This window comes from Microplitis mediator, chromosome 7 (assembly GCF_029852145.1).
Source record: "Microplitis mediator isolate UGA2020A chromosome 7, iyMicMedi2.1, whole genome shotgun sequence".
Taxonomy (NCBI): domain Eukaryota; kingdom Metazoa; phylum Arthropoda; class Insecta; order Hymenoptera; family Braconidae; genus Microplitis; species Microplitis mediator.
The window spans coordinates 14,225,568-14,246,291 of NC_079975.1; the positions used below are offsets into that span (position 1 = coordinate 14,225,568).

General features: G+C 33.1%; 3 protein-coding genes across 4 annotated transcripts in view; 1 reads left to right on the forward strand and 2 right to left on the reverse strand.

Annotated features, from left to right (window-relative positions):
• Window positions 1–20,724, reverse strand: part of LOC130672386 (synapsin) — a 513,694-nt gene that overhangs the window by 435,363 nt on the left and 57,607 nt on the right. The window lies entirely within an intron of this gene.
• On the forward strand, window positions 14,014–18,198 carry LOC130671919 (mucin-2-like). The gene is made up of 3 exons (XM_057476059.1): window positions 14,014–14,374; window positions 17,529–18,023; window positions 18,194–18,198. The coding sequence occupies exons 1-3, from the start codon at window positions 14,014–14,016 to the stop codon at window positions 18,196–18,198; spliced, it is 861 nt and encodes a 286-aa protein (XP_057332042.1).
• Window positions 18,534–20,374, reverse strand: LOC130671920 (uncharacterized protein K02A2.6-like). The gene is made up of 2 exons (XM_057476060.1): window positions 19,832–20,374; window positions 18,534–19,760 (listed from the first exon to the last, which is right to left on the reverse strand). Exons 1-2 carry the CDS (start codon window positions 20,372–20,374, stop codon window positions 18,534–18,536), a joined length of 1,770 nt encoding a protein of 589 aa, XP_057332043.1.

Below are 20,724 nucleotides of genomic sequence, written 5' to 3' on the forward strand. Positions count from 1 at the left end.
GTCCACTGTTGGGTTCCATCTCACATTGATGGCACCCAGCGCCCTCTGGTGGTATCGATTCAAACGATTTCGAAGAACCAGTGGGGACCCAAATGTAGACAATCCGAAGCTAGCCAATAGCATCTTAAGTCTCGAAGGTGGTTGGTCCATCAACCACGTCAGCTCTGTCGGAGGGAGAGTACTGTTACTTTCACGATCATCATCGTCTTCCACCGTCATCGTGTCAGTGGACCCATGATGACCTGCGGCTCGCAATTCATCGCCCAATGGTGTGGTGGTTGAGGGCTGACTTACATTTTGTCGCCCTTGTGGTAGATCGTCCTCATTTCCCCCACGCATTCGTTGACATTCGGCCAATAATGCACTCGATTTGTCCCAAATCTCGCGCCACGACTCCATTTTTGAAATTTAAATAAATAATACACCCGATAAAACAGAGTAAAACGAAAATGGTTACTCGCAAACAAAATGGATAAATACCAAGAAACAACAAAATAAATTAAATACCCGGAAACTACAACCCGAAATCTCTTGATGCGATCCAAATCTCCGCACCTCAACCTGAAACTTCGAAAAATCGAACCGTACGATTTAATGGCTCCCTGGCCCCACGTTGGGCGCCATATAACGTTCACTACTATTTCACACTACCCACGGCGGAGTGTGGTTAGTGTCAAATAGGCGTTATGGCCCACCGATGGTAAAAACTGAAAATAAAAATAGAAACCAGAACAAAACAAAACCAAAAATGTCCTTTGGGGATGCCCACGATCCCACTGGACACTCAGCTCCTCTCAGGCTGGGTTAGAAATCCGAATTGGGCGCCAGTTCGTGTACCCCACGAACAAAATAACGAATAAACAATAAATAAGAAAAATGAAATGAAATGAAATAATAAAATAAAATAAAATCAGAGAGCAGTTTTCAGGTATTGGAAGAGGATAGCAAGAAAGAGATAGTTTGCAATAAATAAAAATCAAATTTAAATAAATCCCGGGTTGGTAGCCATTTACCCGACATATTTTTAAATTAATAAACAGAATTCTCCCAACGGGTATTAATAATAAACAATAATATAAATAATAGTAATCACTTTACACTATAAAGTACTGACCGTAGTCAAATAACGCAGAAAAAAACAATAAATATAATTTGTCTGACTATCACTCGCACGTGATAGCTACAAAAATATAAATAATTATAATTGATAATTATTTTGCGCACACATACAATTGTATCAAATGTTTAAATATAATTCGCCAAAACAATGATAATTACTTAGTTAATTATAATTAGTTAGCGCCAAAATAATGGATAATAATATTGATAAATGATTATACCAAATAATCACCCAATGTGGAAAATAATAATCATGTGAATAATTACAACTGATATTTAATTATTCACCGCAAATTTAATCCAAAAAAAATAAAAACCCACTGGTGATATTAAATAATTATAAAATAATTTTAATACTGGTAAATTTTGATCACCAATAAACAAATGGGTATATATTTACCCCAAATAATAAATGATATAAATTATAATCACCATAAAATAATAAATGAGTTCAAACAATAATTAATTACGAGTAAATATTCAATAACAATTAAAATTGCAACCAAATAAATAATTCCCCACACTCTTCAAAAAAATACTGATTTGAATGTATAAATAATAATTGTAAATAATATCAATTATTTACCGGCATCAATACACGGTCGCCAATAATTAATAACAATTAAAATAATATTAATAAATAGCATTAATTATTTACCGACAATAATACACGGTCACCAATACTCAATATAAATAAAATAATAATAATAATTAATGTTAATTATTTACCGTAAACAATACACGGTCACCAATAATTAATATAAATAAAATAATAAGGATAAAGGAATTAATTATTTACCGACAATAATCTGCGGTCACCAATAATTAATAACGAATACAAAATAATACCAATAAATATATTAATAATTATCTACCGGCAATGACATATACGGTCACTAATAATTATTAATATAAAATCATACATTTACCCTCCAAGTTTTGGGTTTAAGTTTTGTCGCCGGGACAAAGAATTACGCACATGTATATATATATATATGGAAAACCTCTCTCTCACTCACACGTGAGGTATATAATAACAATGGCCACCAACGCGGGACAAATTACACGCCAATGTAATTAAGCACAAAGGTACTTACAGTCGTCGTCGTAATACAGAATTCTGATTGGTTCCATTGGTGGATGTTTAGTGGCAAATTTAATTAGCGGCAAACAATTCCAATCAATAACAAATATATAAATTGCCAGTGACTCTTCAATTATGCCAAAACAACTCAAATGGCGTCACAATATCAATAAATTTTCACAGCAACAACAGCACACCTTGCTTGTACAAAAGTCTATCCACGTCTGGCCATGGCAGCACGTGAGTCCCATGCCGGCACCTCGGCCGGCGCCATCTTGTAATGGTTTCTCTTTTCAACCAATGGAGCACTATTTCTGTCGCATGTTAATTCACTCATTGACATCAACATGATGCAATGATGCGTTTGGCCTGTAATTTGTCCCTTTCCGACCTCAAATGGCCATTCCCTTTTCCAGAGCCAATTAATAATATAATATTATACATAAATATTCCCTCATTTTATTTATAAACCCCGTAAATTTGTTTAAATTAAATAAATTCACCGAGACCAACTGTTGCGTTGCCGCGCATGCGCCAACCAATCCAAATAATAATAATAATAATCAAATAATTAACTAAATAAATGCGTAATTAATTATCCCGGCGGCTGTAAAATCCATCCACCAGTATATAAAATTCAGTAATTTTTACTGATTCGGCCGCAATTTTCATCTAGTAAATTAAACAAGTAATAGTCACACCATAAATAAAAGAAAATAATACATTAAATAATAATAATAGTATAATAATAATAATAATAATATATGAAGAGACGTGTAAGCAGCGTGTGCTGCCATCTGTTGCCCACCGACCGGATGTGAGACTGCCGCGATATTTAAATATCGTGACAGATCAATTGAATGATCGACTGAAATATCTTGATCATACTGAATTTAATCACGGAAATCAAGTGTCGCCGATATCAAAAAATCATATTCGAAATGGCTGTATAATAGTTACTGCCGCCGAAATGTCCTGTTTAGTGACGTATTTTGGAATAATTATTGGCGATTTGATTTGATAATCCTGTATGGGAGCTGTATTTATATCTCTACGAAATTTTTGACATCGTAAGAGTCCAACAATTTCTGAAAGTCAAATTGTACATTTGGGGCAACTGATAAAAATTCATAATCAATTATATATTGATTTATCAAAAGAAAATTTGAAGCCTAAGCATCATTTAATTTTACACATCGCGTCCATAATAAGAAATATGGGACCACCAAAGGGTTTTTTATGTTCAAAATATGAATCATTCCACAAGCGCTCGAAGGCTCAAGCAGATATAGTTAATTCACGTGTTAATATCATTCTTACAGTCACATTAAGAATTCAATTACATCGCTGTCATAAGTTTCTTAATAATATAGGTTTACAAGATCGTCTTGAATACGGTGGTGTAATTGATGATAATTACTTAAAAAATAATTTTCTATATTCTCAAGATATTAAATAATATTCTGTGACATGGCTCGAAGTAAATGGAACTCTTCATAAGCCTATGTTTATTATTTACACAAAAAATGATGCTAACAATCATCCACTATTTGGATTAATTACGAACATAATAATATTTGAAAAAAATGATATTTTTATTATCTACAAAGAATGCTTAAATAATGGTTTCATTATTCATATTAAATGCTACGAAATTTCGATGTATCTTAAACATGAAACTAAAAAAAAATTAAAATTAGATAAAAATATATATAGACGATGTATGGAAATGGATGTTACTGGGAATGGAAAAATTGTCACTTGTCAACGTGATTTGTAAAAAAATAATAAATAAGTGTTTCATTATTACACATACTTAAGCCTGCTTATTTTCTTTTTATTTGATGAAAAATGATTCTAAAAATACCTATAATTTTTTCACACAATAATCGAAATTATAGAGACCCCCCATTCCTACCACACACACACACACACACACACACACACACACACACACACACACACACACACACACACACACACACACACACACACACACACACACACACACACACACACACACACACACACACACACACACACACACACACACACACACACACACACACACACAAACACACACACACACACACACACACACACACACACACACACATACATACATATATACTAGGGTGGGTCAAAAAAATCGACTATTTTTAACTTCCCGCTAAGAAAATCGACGATTTTCGAAATTTCGGGAAGTTATTGTTTTCACCCCGATTTGCAGAAATCGAAATATCATCAGACGTCGACGTTTTGAGGTTCTAGGAAGCTATTCTGACTATTTTCAGAATGATGTCCGAGTGCATGTATGTGTGTGTGTGTGTGTGTGTGTGTGTGTGTGTGTGTGTGTGTGTGTGTGTGTGTGTGTGTGTGTGTGTGTGTGTGTGTGTGTGTGTAAACTCTTTGTAACTTTTTAACTAATTAATCGATTTGGATGGTTGAGGTGGCAATCGAAAGAGCTTGTTGGCCCGCAACTTTCCTGAAAATTTAAAATTATTTGATTAAGTAGACTCGAACATATTGGCGAATTAATGAAAAAAAAAAATTTTTTTTTTTAGTTTTTTAGTGATTTCTAAGAAACGACTTAAACGATTGATTTCAAAATCTCATCAGCTCTAGAACTTTGTATGCCGCGTCGAACGTCACCTTAACCATCTCAATCGGTCAATTTGTTCGAGAGATATCGATGGCGAAAGAAATGCTAAAAAACGTTTTTTTTTATTATCTTTGAAGTGACTCATCCGATCAATTTCAAAATTTAATCGACTGTAGAGTTCAAGAAAACGCGCCGATTGCCACCTCAAACGTCAAAATCGGTTGATTAGTTCAAAAGATATAGGCGCTGAAAAGTTAAAAAAATAACATAAAATGTTATTTTTTCCGGATAAATCAAAATATAACATACCTTTTTTGTAGAGCATTAAATTTCCTACAAAATTCTTCCAGAACATTTTTCTGTACAATTAGTTAATGATGAGGTATGAATTTTTCTCTATTGGACTGAGAAAAACATAAAAAACTGCGATGAGGGCCATATTCCTGTTGAAATTAAGAGCTCATATTTGGTGAGAATTTTTTTAAGGTGTCTAGCAACCCATTTTTCCGTGTTACTTGTAAAAAAAAAAAATAGTTGATTTTTTTGACCCACGCTAATATATACTCTCTTAAACTGAATCAGTAAAAAAGTTACTGATTTTTTCAGTAGTTACAAAATTTACTGGAAGATCAGTAGCTTTGAATCAGTTTACTGATTAATTGGTGAATTTACTTCACAGCAGTAAAGAGTGCCATCTACTTGAAAGCTTGTACGTTAGAGACTAAAAAGGTTGATTATAAGTGACAATCAAGGATTTAGTGTTTATATTACATTAAATTAATATTTCATTATTATTACGGTAAGTTTAAAATATTTTGATAAACAATAGTTAATTTATAATTTATATATTAATGAAACTTATTCATGTTTCTTAATTGAACATATGTTTGTGTATGTAGTTGATTTATTTGTTCGGTAATTCATAACCTGCAATTGTCTTAACAATTATTTTATGTTTATAAAAAATTATTATTTTATGTTTAGAAATAAATATTATCATTATTTACAGATAAATATTTAAATCTATTTGCAATGGAAAATTATTCTAATTTATCAATTATCAAAGAGCTGCAGGAGAAATTGAAATCTATAATAGATGATGCCTCAGTGTTAAATAATTTTGAAGATATTATTGACAGTTTATTCTAAATAAATTAATTTCAAACAATGAAATAATTATAATCAGTCATTGTTCATGGTTGTTGTTTGAGCTCATAAGCGTATATTATAATCTAATCAAGTAAACATCGATGCTTGTTAATTGAAATTCATCCAATTAGTTGATCGTACTAGATTAAAAAAAATTCTATTATTAAAGTGTAAATTTTTCATCATGTGAAGTCCCAAATTAAATAAAATTTTTCTTTTTTTTTTAGGAAGTCACTGATTTGCCGAATTTTGAGAAAGAAGTTAGAGTTAATACAGCGAAGGCCCAAACTGTTTAGCTTCACATGATATCAGTTGATGGCCAATGTAAACAATCAATTATTATACAAGGTTGGTTTATTTCTATACCAGACAAAGCTGATTTAATTGTTGGGTTCGATATTCTTTATAAAATTTATCACGTAATTAATTTGTCGTATCCAATCTAGCTTCAACACTTCTATAACTTCATAGATTGTTATATTTTTGATATGCCTACAAAAAAAAATACCATAGTTCCACCGCTTCATATTGATATCTCTCGTGCTGTGATAAGTGAGAATCGCTCTTCAGAAGATGAATTATAATGTGTCTCTCATTAATAACTAATTATTTTATAACATTTTTCTTTTTTATTTTTAATTATTTTATTTTTTTAATCCTGTTAAAAATTTGAATAACAAGCATTAGTTACCAGTGTTCGAATTTATAATTTCATCATACCACATGATTGCTAGTGTAATAGTATGAGTGTTGTTTTTATGTACTTAAAGTTTATATTATAATTTAACATTAATAAAACCATTGTCTAAAAAAGTGAATTAAGTTTACCTGCTTTATTTATCATATTTAATCCTTTATTGATTAAAAATACAGGTGGAACCAATTTTCATCAACAGCTGAATCAGTAGTTATGAGTAATTAGATCTGCTACGATCACTAATTTATTCATTAACAATTTTACTGATTACAATAGTGAAAAAAATTTCTACTGATTAAATCAGTAACATTTCACTGATTGGCAATGATATACTTGGGAATATTTACATCAGTAAATATTCATTGATAATCAGTGAATATTCACTGATTCAGATCAAGAGAGTATGTATATTGTAACATGATGAAAAATTCGACATCGACTCGGGGTTTGAAATTAATTATAATTTAATATATCGTTACCCGGTGAGCAAATTTTGTTGACATCTATCTCACCAGTCCGACTTTGACTGAGCAATCGACCCGACGCATGGATTCAAACGAGAGATCCGGGATAGACTCTGTACTGAACGGCCGCGTTTTTCTGTATTTGACCAATTCGACTCCGACTAAAAGAACAATTCCGATTTCAATTTCGACCAACGCGATTTACGACTTGTACGACCAATTCGAGTTTGAACAACAAATATTATCTGTGTGAACAATAATCTGATTTTTTTTGTGAACAAATAACTTTGTCACAGCACAAAAATCACTGGGTTACAAATTAAATCGTTGATTTAATTTATTAATACTGTTAAATGTCTGAGCTCATAAATACGTAAATGATTGAATACAAATTATTGAATTGAGCTCGAGTAAATAAACGAATTAAAATAATTAAGTTGAGTTTCATTGAACACTAAATTGATCGCAAAATGTTAGAATAAAAAGTAACATGAAATCAGAGGTTACCGAGCGAAGTTAATTATTGAACACGTTGATTACTATTTTCAATAGCACTGAATACATAACTAATTTAGTTATTGAGTTTTAATAATAATGATCACTTAATTTAATTGATTTTAATGAGGTCATAATAAATTACACTGATTTTAATTTATTTGTTGAACACGTGGTAGCATGATTGCAGAGGCTATTGAGCAAAAAATAACTTTTAATTTAATTAAGAAATTGAGCATAATGATAATCAAATAAATAATGAAACTGAGTCTTTTATTTTGATGAGCACTTGAATTAATTTATACAGGAGTAATTAAGCACCTGTACGAGTTTCCGTTGAATTAACCTCCTCAGGAACTGGTTGTAGATCACTGGAATTCTTGATGGTTTCATTATTTATTTTATGAGCTCCGGTGCTCGCAATTATCAAAATAATTATATTTTTATAGAGAGTTATGAACCCTTAATGTAATTGATTAATTACTTTTATTTATTTACTCGAGATGAGTGCAAAATTAATTGATTATCGAAATCACGTGGTGTCACTTGAAATTATATGAACGCAAGATAATGGCGTCGGTCTTCTCGACACGAGGCAGGAAAAGCATACGCGCATGCGTCGCACTGCGCTAGTCAAGTTAGAATTGCCAAGCACTAGGCCCCAGTAGGTGCTGCCTCTATTTGCCAGAAGTGCAACTACATTCAAATTTGAATGTAGTTGTGATTACGCAGCATGTAATAATGAACAAATAAGTGCGTTTGTGCGAATTTGATGTAATAATTAATTACGCGTGATAATTGTATGATAGTGCAATTTTACGCGTGACCGAAGTAAAATATTATTTCATCACTTTATTTTATTTCATCGAGCAATTCCGACAATTACGGATTATCCGTGTCTCATTTGTACGGCAGTAGAGTCTTGCCGTGTACAATACTCTGACGCTACTCGTCTAGTATTCCGATAAAACGCACGTTGTATGTGTGCGTGAAAAATAAAATAAGTTTATTTTATTTCGACAACCGACTGTTTTCTTCAAGTAACGAACTGATTTTGTGTTTTTGACTTCTACGAGCAATTTGTGTTTTTTTTGTTTATATCGAGTCAGCCGAAACCGGCAAATTAATATTTTGTTTCGTAAGCCGATTATTTTTCATGTGTGATACCGAATGATTATTTTGTTTTGTTCAATATACGACCGATTATTTTGTATTCATTCTGATCAATCATTTTATCGTAATCTTAAGTGCCTGACCTTTCCCCGATCCGCCATCCGGAGCTGACATTTTCGATAATTGTTTATTTGGTGATTATAAAATCACCTGGCGCCCAACTATAAATTTTGAACAAGGTAGTCAAAAATCGTAAGTGTATTCGGACTTCACTCCGGTAGATCCCCGGTGTTGAAAAACCCGATACAATATATATATAATTTTTTTAATTTACAATCCATTTTACCCCGTGTCCAATATGCCTCCCCGTCGACTTCATATATGTATAACAAATTGACATTATATTTAAGTAAATGATGTATATGACTTACATTCAAGTAGGATATTTGTCTATAGTTAGAAAGTTTTCATTTGGTTGAAATAAACGCATTTATTTGTCTCGAATAAATATTGAATGAGTCCATTAAAATATGGGATTTATTTGTGTGAAACAAATCTCATTCGACTCAAATGATTTATCCTCTCAGTGTAAAAAAAACAGTTTACTCGAATCCACAAAAAATTCCTGATTCAAAAAATTTTGCACCAAGTAAATAATTATCTTGAAATTTTTATCTTGAATCAAAATTCTCTTCCTTCAAGTCAACAAATTTTCATGTTTAAATTGAAAAATTTTTACCAGTTTTAAGAGTTTTATTTTTTAATATTCGAGAAATTTTTTTGAAAATAGTTTTTTTTTATGAAAGTGAAAATGAACTGTATTTTTTTATTAAACAATTGAAAGTAAATCATAGAGAAAAGATGAGTCATTCAACAATGCAAGTAGTAATAAGACACATTGTATCTGTTAGAAAATCAGAAGATTGCTTGTTAATAAAACTGAAAGATATGAAAAGTATTTTTCAGCTTGTGAGAGTGAGACGGCATAATCACCGTATAAATGCAACATAATCACCATATTCATACGGCATTAACGCCGTATAAATACGATGTGAACATTGTATGAATACCGTGTAACCAATAGGTAAATGAGGTATAGCCACCGTATCAATACGGTGTAACCAACGTTTAAGTACAGCATAAAAACCATACAAGTGGAGTATAATCATCGTACAAATACGGTACAGCGAGAGCGTAAATATGGTATAATCACAATAGAAATACGGTATAGTTCCTATATAAATTTGGTATTAACACAATATATCTACGGTATTAATAAGGTAATAAAATTTCACAAACATACCGCATTTATACCGTAATAATACTTATGGGTCATTCCATGTCAAATCGACCAATAGTTGGAATCGACCCCTTCCAATTTGAATGAAATTTGGTCACAAGTTTGCTTTTATCATAAAACAAAGTTGCGCCCAAAGGAAAAAATTTCAAAAATTTTTTTCGAAAAGTTATGCGAAATTCAAAATTTCACCATTTAGGGTTTGGTAGATTTCATAAAAATCTAACCATTGTATTTGTCCTCATGATGGGATTTTCGAAAAATTTCGAAAAATTAGACGCCGACACGTGGTCACCAATGACTTCCAATCATTAAATGGATTCATTATTAATACTCCAGAAATGGTTTATTATACTAAATTTTTTTTTTTCCTTTTTCTTTTCCTTTTCTTTTTATTTGGATTATTATTTCTGACAGATCACTTGGCAGGTCACTGCGTCCACTCGTAATTGTTAAGTTTTTTTAACTTCCCGCTAAGAAAATCGACGATTTTCGAAAAATTGGGAAGTTATTGTTTTCACCCCGACTTGAGAAAATCGAAATTTCATCAGATGTCGGCGTTTTGAGGTCCTAGAAAGCTATTCTGACTATTTTCAGAATGATGTCCGAGTGTCTGTATGTATGTGTATGTGTGTGTGCGGCATTCGAAAGAGCTTGTTGGCCATCAACTTTTCTGAAAGTTTCAGATCATTTGATTAAGTAGACTCGAAAATATTAGCAAATTACGAAAAAAAAAATTAGTTTTTTTAGTTTTTTAATGATTTCTCAAAAACGACTTATACGATCAACTTTAAAATCTAATCAGCTCTAGAACTTAATAAAACGCGTCGATTGCCGCCTTAGCCATCACAATCGGAGTATTCGTTCGAGAGTTATCGTGGGAGAAAGAAATGGTAAAAAACGGTTTTCTGCAAATAGCTTCGAAACAACTGAACCAAACAATTTCAAAATTTAAGCAGCTCTAGAACTCTATAATATACGCCGATTGCTGCCTCAACCATTAAAATTGGTCAATTCGTTCCTAAGATATCGTAGGAGAAAAAAATACTAAAATCGGTTTTTTTCGAAAACAATGGCACAGAAAAGTATTTTCGAGCTCGAAGAGCTCGAAAATTTATTCACAACCAAGTTTTCGAGCTCAAGGAGGTCAAGGAGCTCGAAAACAGCGGGAAGTTTTAGGGCTGGCCCGCAGCGTTAACCGATAGACAGATTTTTAACTTCCCGCTAAGAAAATTGTAATTTTTCAAAAATTCGGGAAGTTATTGGTTTCGGTCCGATTTACAAAAATCGAATTTCCATCAGATGTCGACGTTTTGAAGTCCTAGGAAGCTATTCTGACTAATTTCAAGATGATGTCCGAGTGTATGTATGTATGTATGTACGTACGTACGTACGTACGTATGTAAATACCTGTATTTTTTGAACGGATGTACCGATTTTGAACTTTAAGGTGTCATTCGACGCGGATTGTCAATATCTTGAAGCCGTGAGAAAATTGAGCTTGATCGGTAGGGCTCGTTCAGAGATATTCCAAAAATAAAATTTTATCAAAAATGTTTTTTTGGATAACTTTTAATGTGCTCGATGGATTGATTCCAAAATAGACTGGGCTCTAGAGCTTTATAAGCCGCGTCGAATGCCACCTCAACCATCAAAATCGGTTCATTCGTTCAAGAGAAACCGCTGTCGAAAGAATTAAAAAAAAAAAATTTTTTATTTTTTCTGAAATATCTCAAAAACTACTTAATAAATCAAATCCAAAATTTGATCAGCTTTAGAACTTGACAAAACGCGTCGATTGCCACCTCAACCGTCTCAATCGGTTTATTCGTTTGAGAAATATCGTTGGAGAAAAAATGGTGAAAAACGTTTTTTTTCGAAAACAAAAACATACAAACGTATTTTCGAGCTCGAAGAGCTCGATAATGTATTCACAATAATGTTTTCGAGGTTCTTGAACTCGAATACAGCGGGAAGTTTTGGGGCTGGCCCGCAGGGTCAACTGACAGACTGATTTTTTTATTTGGTCTGGGGTGACCTAATGTTGTTTTGCCGGCAAACTCCATCACGAGTTGCCGCTTGTGTCATCGGGTGAGACCGGTTCGAGTTGTTTCGGCTGGTACACCATGTAGTACTTGGAGTATAGTAGTTCGTTGTTTTAACCGTGCAGCAGCGATTTAAGACGTGAGAGTGTGGCTCTCTCGCTTCCATTGTTTCTCTCTCTCTTTCGTATATTTTCTGATCTGCGAGTGTCGCTGAGTCTTGGCGGCAGTTTTAGCGCAGCAAGTGACCTCTCTATAAAATTATTTCAAAACCTCTCATTGTAAAATTTCATAAAGATATAGTGCTTTAGTATTTGTGTTTAAAACGATAAGTGTTCGTGGTTTCGTAGGACACCAAGGGACCAACTGCCTTATCACCAAGCCAGGGACTTTGGATTTTACCAGGACTTTGCTGCCGAGAGATCTCGAAGAAGCCATGCAGGGACGACCGGTGCCTACAGTAAGTCCTACAGCCTTTGTTTGACACGTCTATATATATATATATAAGATTGTACGGGTTCTTGCAAGTAGATTTCTCTCTCTTTAACGTAGTTAATTACTTATCATTTATTCCCGCTCGTTATAAAAAACTCGCGCGTCTTGAGTCTATAAGTTTCTTTGAATCATTTGTGAACAGACATAAAATTATTGTAGTCTAAGAAAAGGGGAAAATTGTATATATTATGGGGATTTTGGTTAAATAAACTTGTCAATTAAACTTTTATCGAGCCTATAACTTAATTATCACCAGAGTCCTATAGTTATAAGTCTATTTCAGCCGCGTGTCCGGTCAGGACGAGCATATTCACTCCTGAGATACATGAAGTTTCCCGATTTCAGAACCAATGATAACTGACCTTAATTTAAGATTAAAATAATTAATAATTAAATGAAATAAATTCGGGAAATATTAATTAACTGTGGTTCGTGGCTACTAGACACGGAGTAGCCAGGGTCCACCGTTATATTTAGCGCCCAACTCGTGTTCCTCGTTCTGAAAATTTCAAGACCTGGTGATAGTTTTATAATACCGATCAATAATTATAAAAATTACAGAGAAGTTTTAAAATTAATATATCCCTATAACCGTTGAAGAGAGAAATTTATGCAACCAAAAATTATGCTGGTTGCATTGGTTGCCCAAAAATTTATTAAATTATGAATATAATATTTATAGAATTTAAATAAATTATTGAAAGAGATAAAAATTTAAAATTAAACACGTGCGGAGAAAAAATCGATGAATTCCGGTAAGCGTCGGGTAGACTAAGTCAAACTCGTCGGCTTACGCGTTGGTCGCACGCGTCATCCTTAATTCAAACAATAAGTACCGAGAGAAAAAAACTTAGCAAAATAAATAGATAGAAATCGTCAAAATAAACTCTTTGTGAAAGGAAAATAAATTGTGGAAATATAAAATTTTATTTGGTAACAGTGACAGTTACTTATACGAGAATAGTAAATTCATTAAAATAAATAAAAGACTAATGCTAAAATAAAATTTCGTTGAAAATCACAATCAAGAGCAAGATTTAGTTTTAAATTATTTATCTACTTCGTACTGGTTTAAATTAAACCATCTCTTTGTAATATCCGTGGAAAATAAATCTGTTGGTTGATGAGTCACTATAAATAAATCAGTAATCACCGGTTTATAATAATTTTCTAAGTAATCGGATAAACAGTTTGCGGAAGTGATTTCTAGTAAAATAATGATTAAATTTAGTACAAATGAAATAAAACAAAACTGTTACTGTTAGGGATTAAAAAATTTGTCATCATTTAAAATAAATAATTTTAATCCGGAAATAAATAAATATTCCTGATAATATTTATAAAATCTTGAGAATCTATTTGAAATTTAAGTCTAATTTGGGCTCGTAAGCTGATAACTTGCCAGCTATTATTGAAAAAATTGGAAAATTCTAATTCGAATATCTTAAAGTAAATAATGACTAACGCTCGACCATTGACGCGCCAAAACTCAAAACAGCTGAGTAGGCAGGATAGCGAGGAGGTAATATTTGACGGAGTTGGTTCATCGAACCAGAGTAACCAATCCAGAGTAGTACACTCACCACCTTCGACAACGAGTACGATAACGTCGAGTACTACCGTTTCGTCCGCGAACTCGATGATGTCGGGCCCCCCTCCTACGTTACCCAACATACCAAGCCTGGTTGTTACTGCAGGTACACCACTGCAGAACAGACCACCAGTTAGGCGTAGTTTAGGGAATAACCCAGCGACGGTACCAACTTCCACGTCAATGGTCACTACGATGACCACAACTATCGTTACGTCCACACCGAGTACGGTAATACACTTATCCAAAAAATTAAAGGAACAAGAAAATTTTATAAATTTTGTAGTGATTTTTGGAAGGCTGTATTTTCGTGAAAAATAATCGCATCGAAAAAAAAAAAAAGCAAATTGAAGCTTGAAATCTCTAGTTTGAAGATCTTCCAGCAAAATATATTTTTGAGCGACGGTTTTTGCGAAATCATAAGAAAAAAGTCGAGACGAAATTTTTCTAAATTTTTTGGTTTTGTTTTTTAGGTCTACGGGGCCGTGAAAAATTTTTTCAAAAAAATGAATTCATGGCTCGTTTAGGAAATTTATTCAGCTACAATTTGCTTTTTTTGTTTCTCTGTACGACAATTTGCTGCTGAGATATCAGCCTTTAAATGAAAAAGGGGCCTTTTGTCTTTGATTATTGATATCTCAGCAAGTAATGGTCACACAGTAATTTAAAGGGCAGTTTAATAAACTTGAATAAATTTCCTACAAGCTCCATTTTCGATTTTTTCAAAAAAAAATTTTTTTTCATCCTTGATATCCATTTGAAAAACCCACGAAAAATGGCCATTTTCTGGTTTTTTAGTCAACTCATCGCTACTCTGCAAATATTGATAAAAAAAATAATGTTGCCAGGTAATTTTACAGCTTAATGTACCCCCAAAAACCCTGGAAATTTTCAGATTGATCCATTGAACCGTTTGTCCGGTCCGATTGCTCAAAGTTTTGCAAAACAATTAAAGGAACAAGTTTTGTACCTTAAATTGTGTAATCATTACCAAAATGAAAAAATTAATTTTTTTCGGATTTTCTTCCATTTTTGCGTTAGTTATTCAGTAAATGTAAGGTAAAGAGGAAAAAAAAAAAATTTTTTCCGAAAAACGAAAAAAAAAATAACCCCCCGAATGAAACGTAAAAAAAAAAAAAAATGTAAAAAAATTCTTGTTTGGTCTCGTTTTTTGGAAAATTTTTTTTTTTCCTCTTTACCTTACATTTACTGAATAACTAACGCAAAAATGGAAGAAAATCCGAAAAAAAATTAATTTTTTCATTTTGGTAATGATTACACAATTTAAGGAACAAAACTTGTTCCTTTAATTGTTTTGCAAAACTTTGAGCAATCGGACCGGACAAACGATTCAATGGATCAATCTGAAAATTTCCAGGGTTTTTGGGGGTACATTAAGCTGTAAAATTACCTGGCAACATTATTTTTTTTATCAATATTTGCAGAGTAGCGATGAGTTGACTAAAAAACCAGAAAATGGCCATTCCCAGTAAACACATTTACGTAAATTTGACGTCAGAGTGACTTTACGGTAAGTCATCATTTACGTAAGATATAAGTCACGAATGAGTCAGGTGTGACTCATTATTTCACACTTTTTTACGTAAGATTATGATGTAAAACTAATGACGTATACATGACGTCAATGTGATGTTTGTGTGACATTCTATGACGTCAATATGACATATGGGTGATGTCAAAATTATCAATTCAGAAAAAATATTTTTGAAAAAAAAAAAAAAAATGAAATACCGAATTTTTGGTTTGATTATTACCGCGCGAATGTATTGTGAATTCAGAAACAAGATTAGATAACGTTAAATAATATAAAAATCCTGGGCGTCTGCTGGGTTCGAACACGGTTCCTCTTGGCTGGTAGTCTTGAACGTTGCTCACTGGTCCACATCACGGGAGTTCAAATCTCGTGCTTAATTGATGTATTTAGAGTGAAATGCCGGGAAAGACAATGTTCATAAGTTTTCGTGAAAGATTTTTACAAAATTTAAAATACTTTATGAACTTATATGAGAATTTATAGAAACAATATTTTTCGGCCTCGATGATAATTGTTTAAAATTTCATTAAGTTTCATCAAATTTTTTAATTTTTTGTTGTGATGTGAAATTTAAAAAATCTTATATAAAATTTTGCGAAATATTAAACAATTGCACAAAACCGAATGAAATTTAATCGATTGAAAAATTGCGATACTAAACTTTATAATCTTAATATCAAAAGAGTTCAAACTGTCGTTACATTTTCTTTGTCATCCTAAATGATGATTTCGATATATCATTTAAAAAAATAAAATTAATTTTTTTATGATGCTAATGTTTCAATCTAAAACGTCTGAATAATCTATTATCGAGTTTATCGATTACTTTGGACCCAAAAATCTATATCGTTTAGTTGTTATTTTTACACATTTACAAATTTTTGAAAATTCATTCTATGATTGTTTTATTTTAATAAATAGATGATAAAGAACTATGACTCGGAAATTACATCAGCATTGCGTAAAATAATGACTTGTCACTGATGTAAAGATATGATTTAAGAGTGACATCCATATTACGTATAACCGTGACTTTGCTACAGACATAAATGTATGATTTTAAAATTACATCATTATGATATACGATAATGACTTTATTACTACGTAATAATGTGATGTAGATTTTATGTCAAACGTACGTAATACATAAGTCATAACTCTGACGTCATACAAGAGTCATGTGTACATCAATATGATGTCACAAGCTTTGCATCATATTAAAGTCATGCAGAACGTCAGATTGACATCAAATTTACATCAGATGCCGTGACATTTCTATGACCTACGTATGACGTCAAAATAAGGTCATGTGTTCACTGGGTTTTTCGTGGGTTTTTCAAATGGATATCAAGGATGAAAAAAAATTTTTTTTTTAAAAAATCGAAAATGGAGCTTGTAGGGAATTTATTCAAGTTTATTAAACTGCCCTTTAAATTACTGTGTGACCATTACTTGCTGAGATATCAATAATCAAAGACAAAAGGCGCCTTTTTCATTTAAAGGCTGATATCTCAGCAGCAAATTGTCGTACAGAGAAACAAAAAAAAGCAAATTGTAGCTGAATAAATTTCCTAAACGAGCCATGAATTCATTTTTTTGAAAAAATTTTTCACGGCCCCGTAGACCTAAAAAACAAAACCAAAAAATTTAGAAAAATTTTGTCTCGACTTTTTTCTTATGATTTCGCAAAAACCGTCGCTCCAAAATATATTTTGCTGGAAGATCTTCAAACTAGAGATTTCAAGCTTCAATTTTTCAAATTTATAAAATTTTCTTGTTCCTTTAATTTTTTGGATAAGTGTAAATACACCGGTCACCGTTACAGCTACACCGATTACGGTCGCACCGGGGTCTATTCAAACGAGTGACCCACCGAGTAGTAATTCAACTGAACAAATACACTCTAGAATAAATAATTCACAAGCGTCTGTGGACGGGGTACTTATTGAAAACCCCCCACCGGTACATTTACATCAGATTCAGCCTAATGCGGGATCCGTTTCTTATCCTGGCATCGCTCCAGTTCCCACACAGACTGAACATGGAGCAACTCTAGCTGCTTTAGCTCAAATAATGAGTTGTATCCAGAATTTAGCACTTTCTATTGACCCTCAACGGGAAGTCACTCCGCAAGTGCCTGTACCATCAAATGCACAAACTGTTCGCACCGTAACTCACAGTTTCGGCGACGGGGAGTGTAGTACAGGACACTTGACGCAAGACACCAGGGCTATGACATCTGCAGCCCTCCCGGTTAATGAACGACCTGGTACCAGTGAAACCAATAATGTCCACAGTGATAATTTAAATATAAATACAAGTAATACGTCAAATAATTATCCTATCGGAATAAATAATAATTCGAATTCAAATATAAATACAAATAATAATTTAAATAATTACCCCATCAGAATAAATAATAATAATTTAAATTCGAATATGAATACTCATAATAATTTAAATGGTGACAATTACTCTATTGAAACGCAGAATAATAATACCAACTGAAATGTCTAATAGTATGGATGAGGTATATAATATAAGAGCAACACTAATTAATAACACAGTCTTATTTATTGCTATTGCTAATTACATGTTACTCGTAGCAGGCCCATAGTCAGAATGCCGGAACCTGAGACGTTGGATGTCAGCGTACAAGCAAGACTGACTCCAACGCACTCTATAGTATTATTACATACATTACACTCCTCCCTTCTTATTTTAAGAGAACATTATAACATCATCATATACACACGTACTCTTACAATCATTATAAATTTGAATCAAGATCTATCAAGATATATCGTCGTAGATAATTAAATATGATCAGTTATAAATTTAACTGTACAGGTAGTTTACGAATTCGAAATGACTTACGAGCTACAACCGGCACAGTCGTTGTTCTGGTCAGTGGAGCTACCACCTTCTTATTCAATCCCTTAACGCTGGTTAAACTATTACTGCGAGAATGGCTGACGTCTGATTCGCTTTCGACCAGTTTCGTTACCTCAGCTTCAGAAACATTTACTTGACTCGACTCGCTTAATGACATCTCGTTCCCCACGCTATTCTCAACCTCATTCTCCTCCCCCTTAAATCTCTTAATTTGATCCACATGTCTTTTCCATATCTTGTTATCATCAGTGCGTACCTTATAGGTAATTGGACTAAATATTTTAAATATTATAGCCGGGCACCACGACTTATTACTATAATCTCTAACGATTACTCGTTCATTTACATCAAATTTTTCAGATCTATTACCACGGTAATTCCTTTGCTGAGCCGCTTGCTGATTTTCAACTTTGTCTCTAGTTTTATTCGTTAATAAGTCCCATTTAGTTCGGACTTTTCTCTTTAAATGTAATTCCGCCGGGCTTAAACCCGTTGTACCGTGAGGTGTTGATCTATAATAAAATAAATAACTATCAAGTGCTTCAGCTCTGGAATATCCGTTTAACAACAGTAATTTAAATTTAGCTTCGAATGACTTAACCGCGTTTTCAGCTAAACCATTAGATTCAGGGTGATATGGTGCAGTCAACATGTGAATTACACCGTGTCTCTCTAAAAATTCTTTAAATTCCTTAGATGTAAATGTTGGTCCATAATCAGTGACTAACGACATGGGTAAACCCCAATTTGCAAAATATGTTCTGAACACCGCTATTGTCGTTGGAGCCGTTATGTCTTTCATAGCTCTGATGTCCACCCATTTCGAGTACGCGTCAATTATTACTAAATATGCATCTCGCTTAGCAAATTCTAAAAAATCTGCATGAATTCGAATGTTAGGTCCTTCCGGCCAAGGCCACACATGTAGCGTGGATCTGTTTGGTTTATTAGAGTTCATCAAACAAATTTCACAAGAATTACTCAGCTTTTCAATGTCATTATCAATCCCTGGCCACCAAATGTAGGACCTAGCAATCGACTTCATTTTAACTATACCTGAATGTGTCTCATGTAACATTTTTAATATTTTATTGCGCAATTTTTCGGGTACTACTACGCGATGACCCCACATGACGCAACTATTCTCTATAGACAACTCCAACTGTTTAGTTTTATATGGACTCAGCTCCTTAGAACATTGACTGGCCAGCCCTCTCGCATATTTTTAATTACCTGTAACAAAATTTCATCAGCTTCTGTCGCTATTTTTAAAACGCTTACATCAATGATTTGAGAATTATCAACAATAAAATTAAAATATGAATACTCATTTTCAACATCGTCGACTTCACTGTCCTGTTGAGTTCGGTCCGGTAGTCTTGATAAAAAATCCGCAACCAAGTTGTCTTTTCCACTGATATGTTTAATTTGGAAGTCATATGCCAATAATAACACTGCCCAACGCTGTAGCCTACTCGCTGACATTACAGGAACACCTTTCTTTTCACCGAAGATATACATCAGCGGCTTGTGATCACTTCCCAGAGTGAATCGGAGACCATAGATATATTGATGAAAACTTTTTACAGCGAAGATGATTGCTAAGGCCTCTCGATCAATTTGAGAATAATTCTTTTCCGACTTATTCAGTGTTCTCGCTGCGTACATCACAGGTCTATATCCCATTGTTTGAGTTTCATGCGCCAATACAGCTCCTAGTCCCCATGGTGATGCATCACACGTGACTATTATAGGTTTCGATGGATCAAAATACATCAATAGCGCTTATGATACTAGATGTCCTTTGGCTCTTTCAAATGCTTCTTGGTGTTGGTCAGTCCATTGCCACTTGTGGTTTTTGGCAAGTAATTTACATAATGGACCAGTCATAGTTGCATAGTCTGATATGAATCTGGAGTAGTAATTTAACGTACCAAGGAAACGACGTAATTCAGGTACATCTTTCGGCGCTTTTGTCTCTTTCAATGCTGTTACAAGATTAGGATCCATCTTGATACCCTTTTTACTAAACACGAATCCAGGAAATTTCACTTCCTCAACCCATAGTTCGCACTTCTCTGGTCTAACTGTTAATGCACAATCTCTAAATCTTTTTAATACTGCGC

Coding starts and splice junctions, on each gene's coding strand:
- LOC130671919 (XM_057476059.1), top strand. CDS start 14,014: ATGACTAACGCTCGACCATTGACGCGCCAAAACTCAAAACAGCTGAGT. Junction 14,375..17,528: donor TATCGTTACGTCCACACCGA/GTACGGTAATAC, acceptor TCACCGTTACAG/CTACACCGATTACGGTCGCA.
- LOC130671920 (XM_057476060.1), bottom strand. CDS start 20,374: ATGTATTTTGATCCATCGAAACCTATAATAGTCACGTGTGATGCATCA. Junction 19,761..19,831: donor CTGATGAAATTTTGTTACAG/GTAATTAAAAAT, acceptor AAAACTAAACAG/TTGGAGTTGTCTATAGAGAA.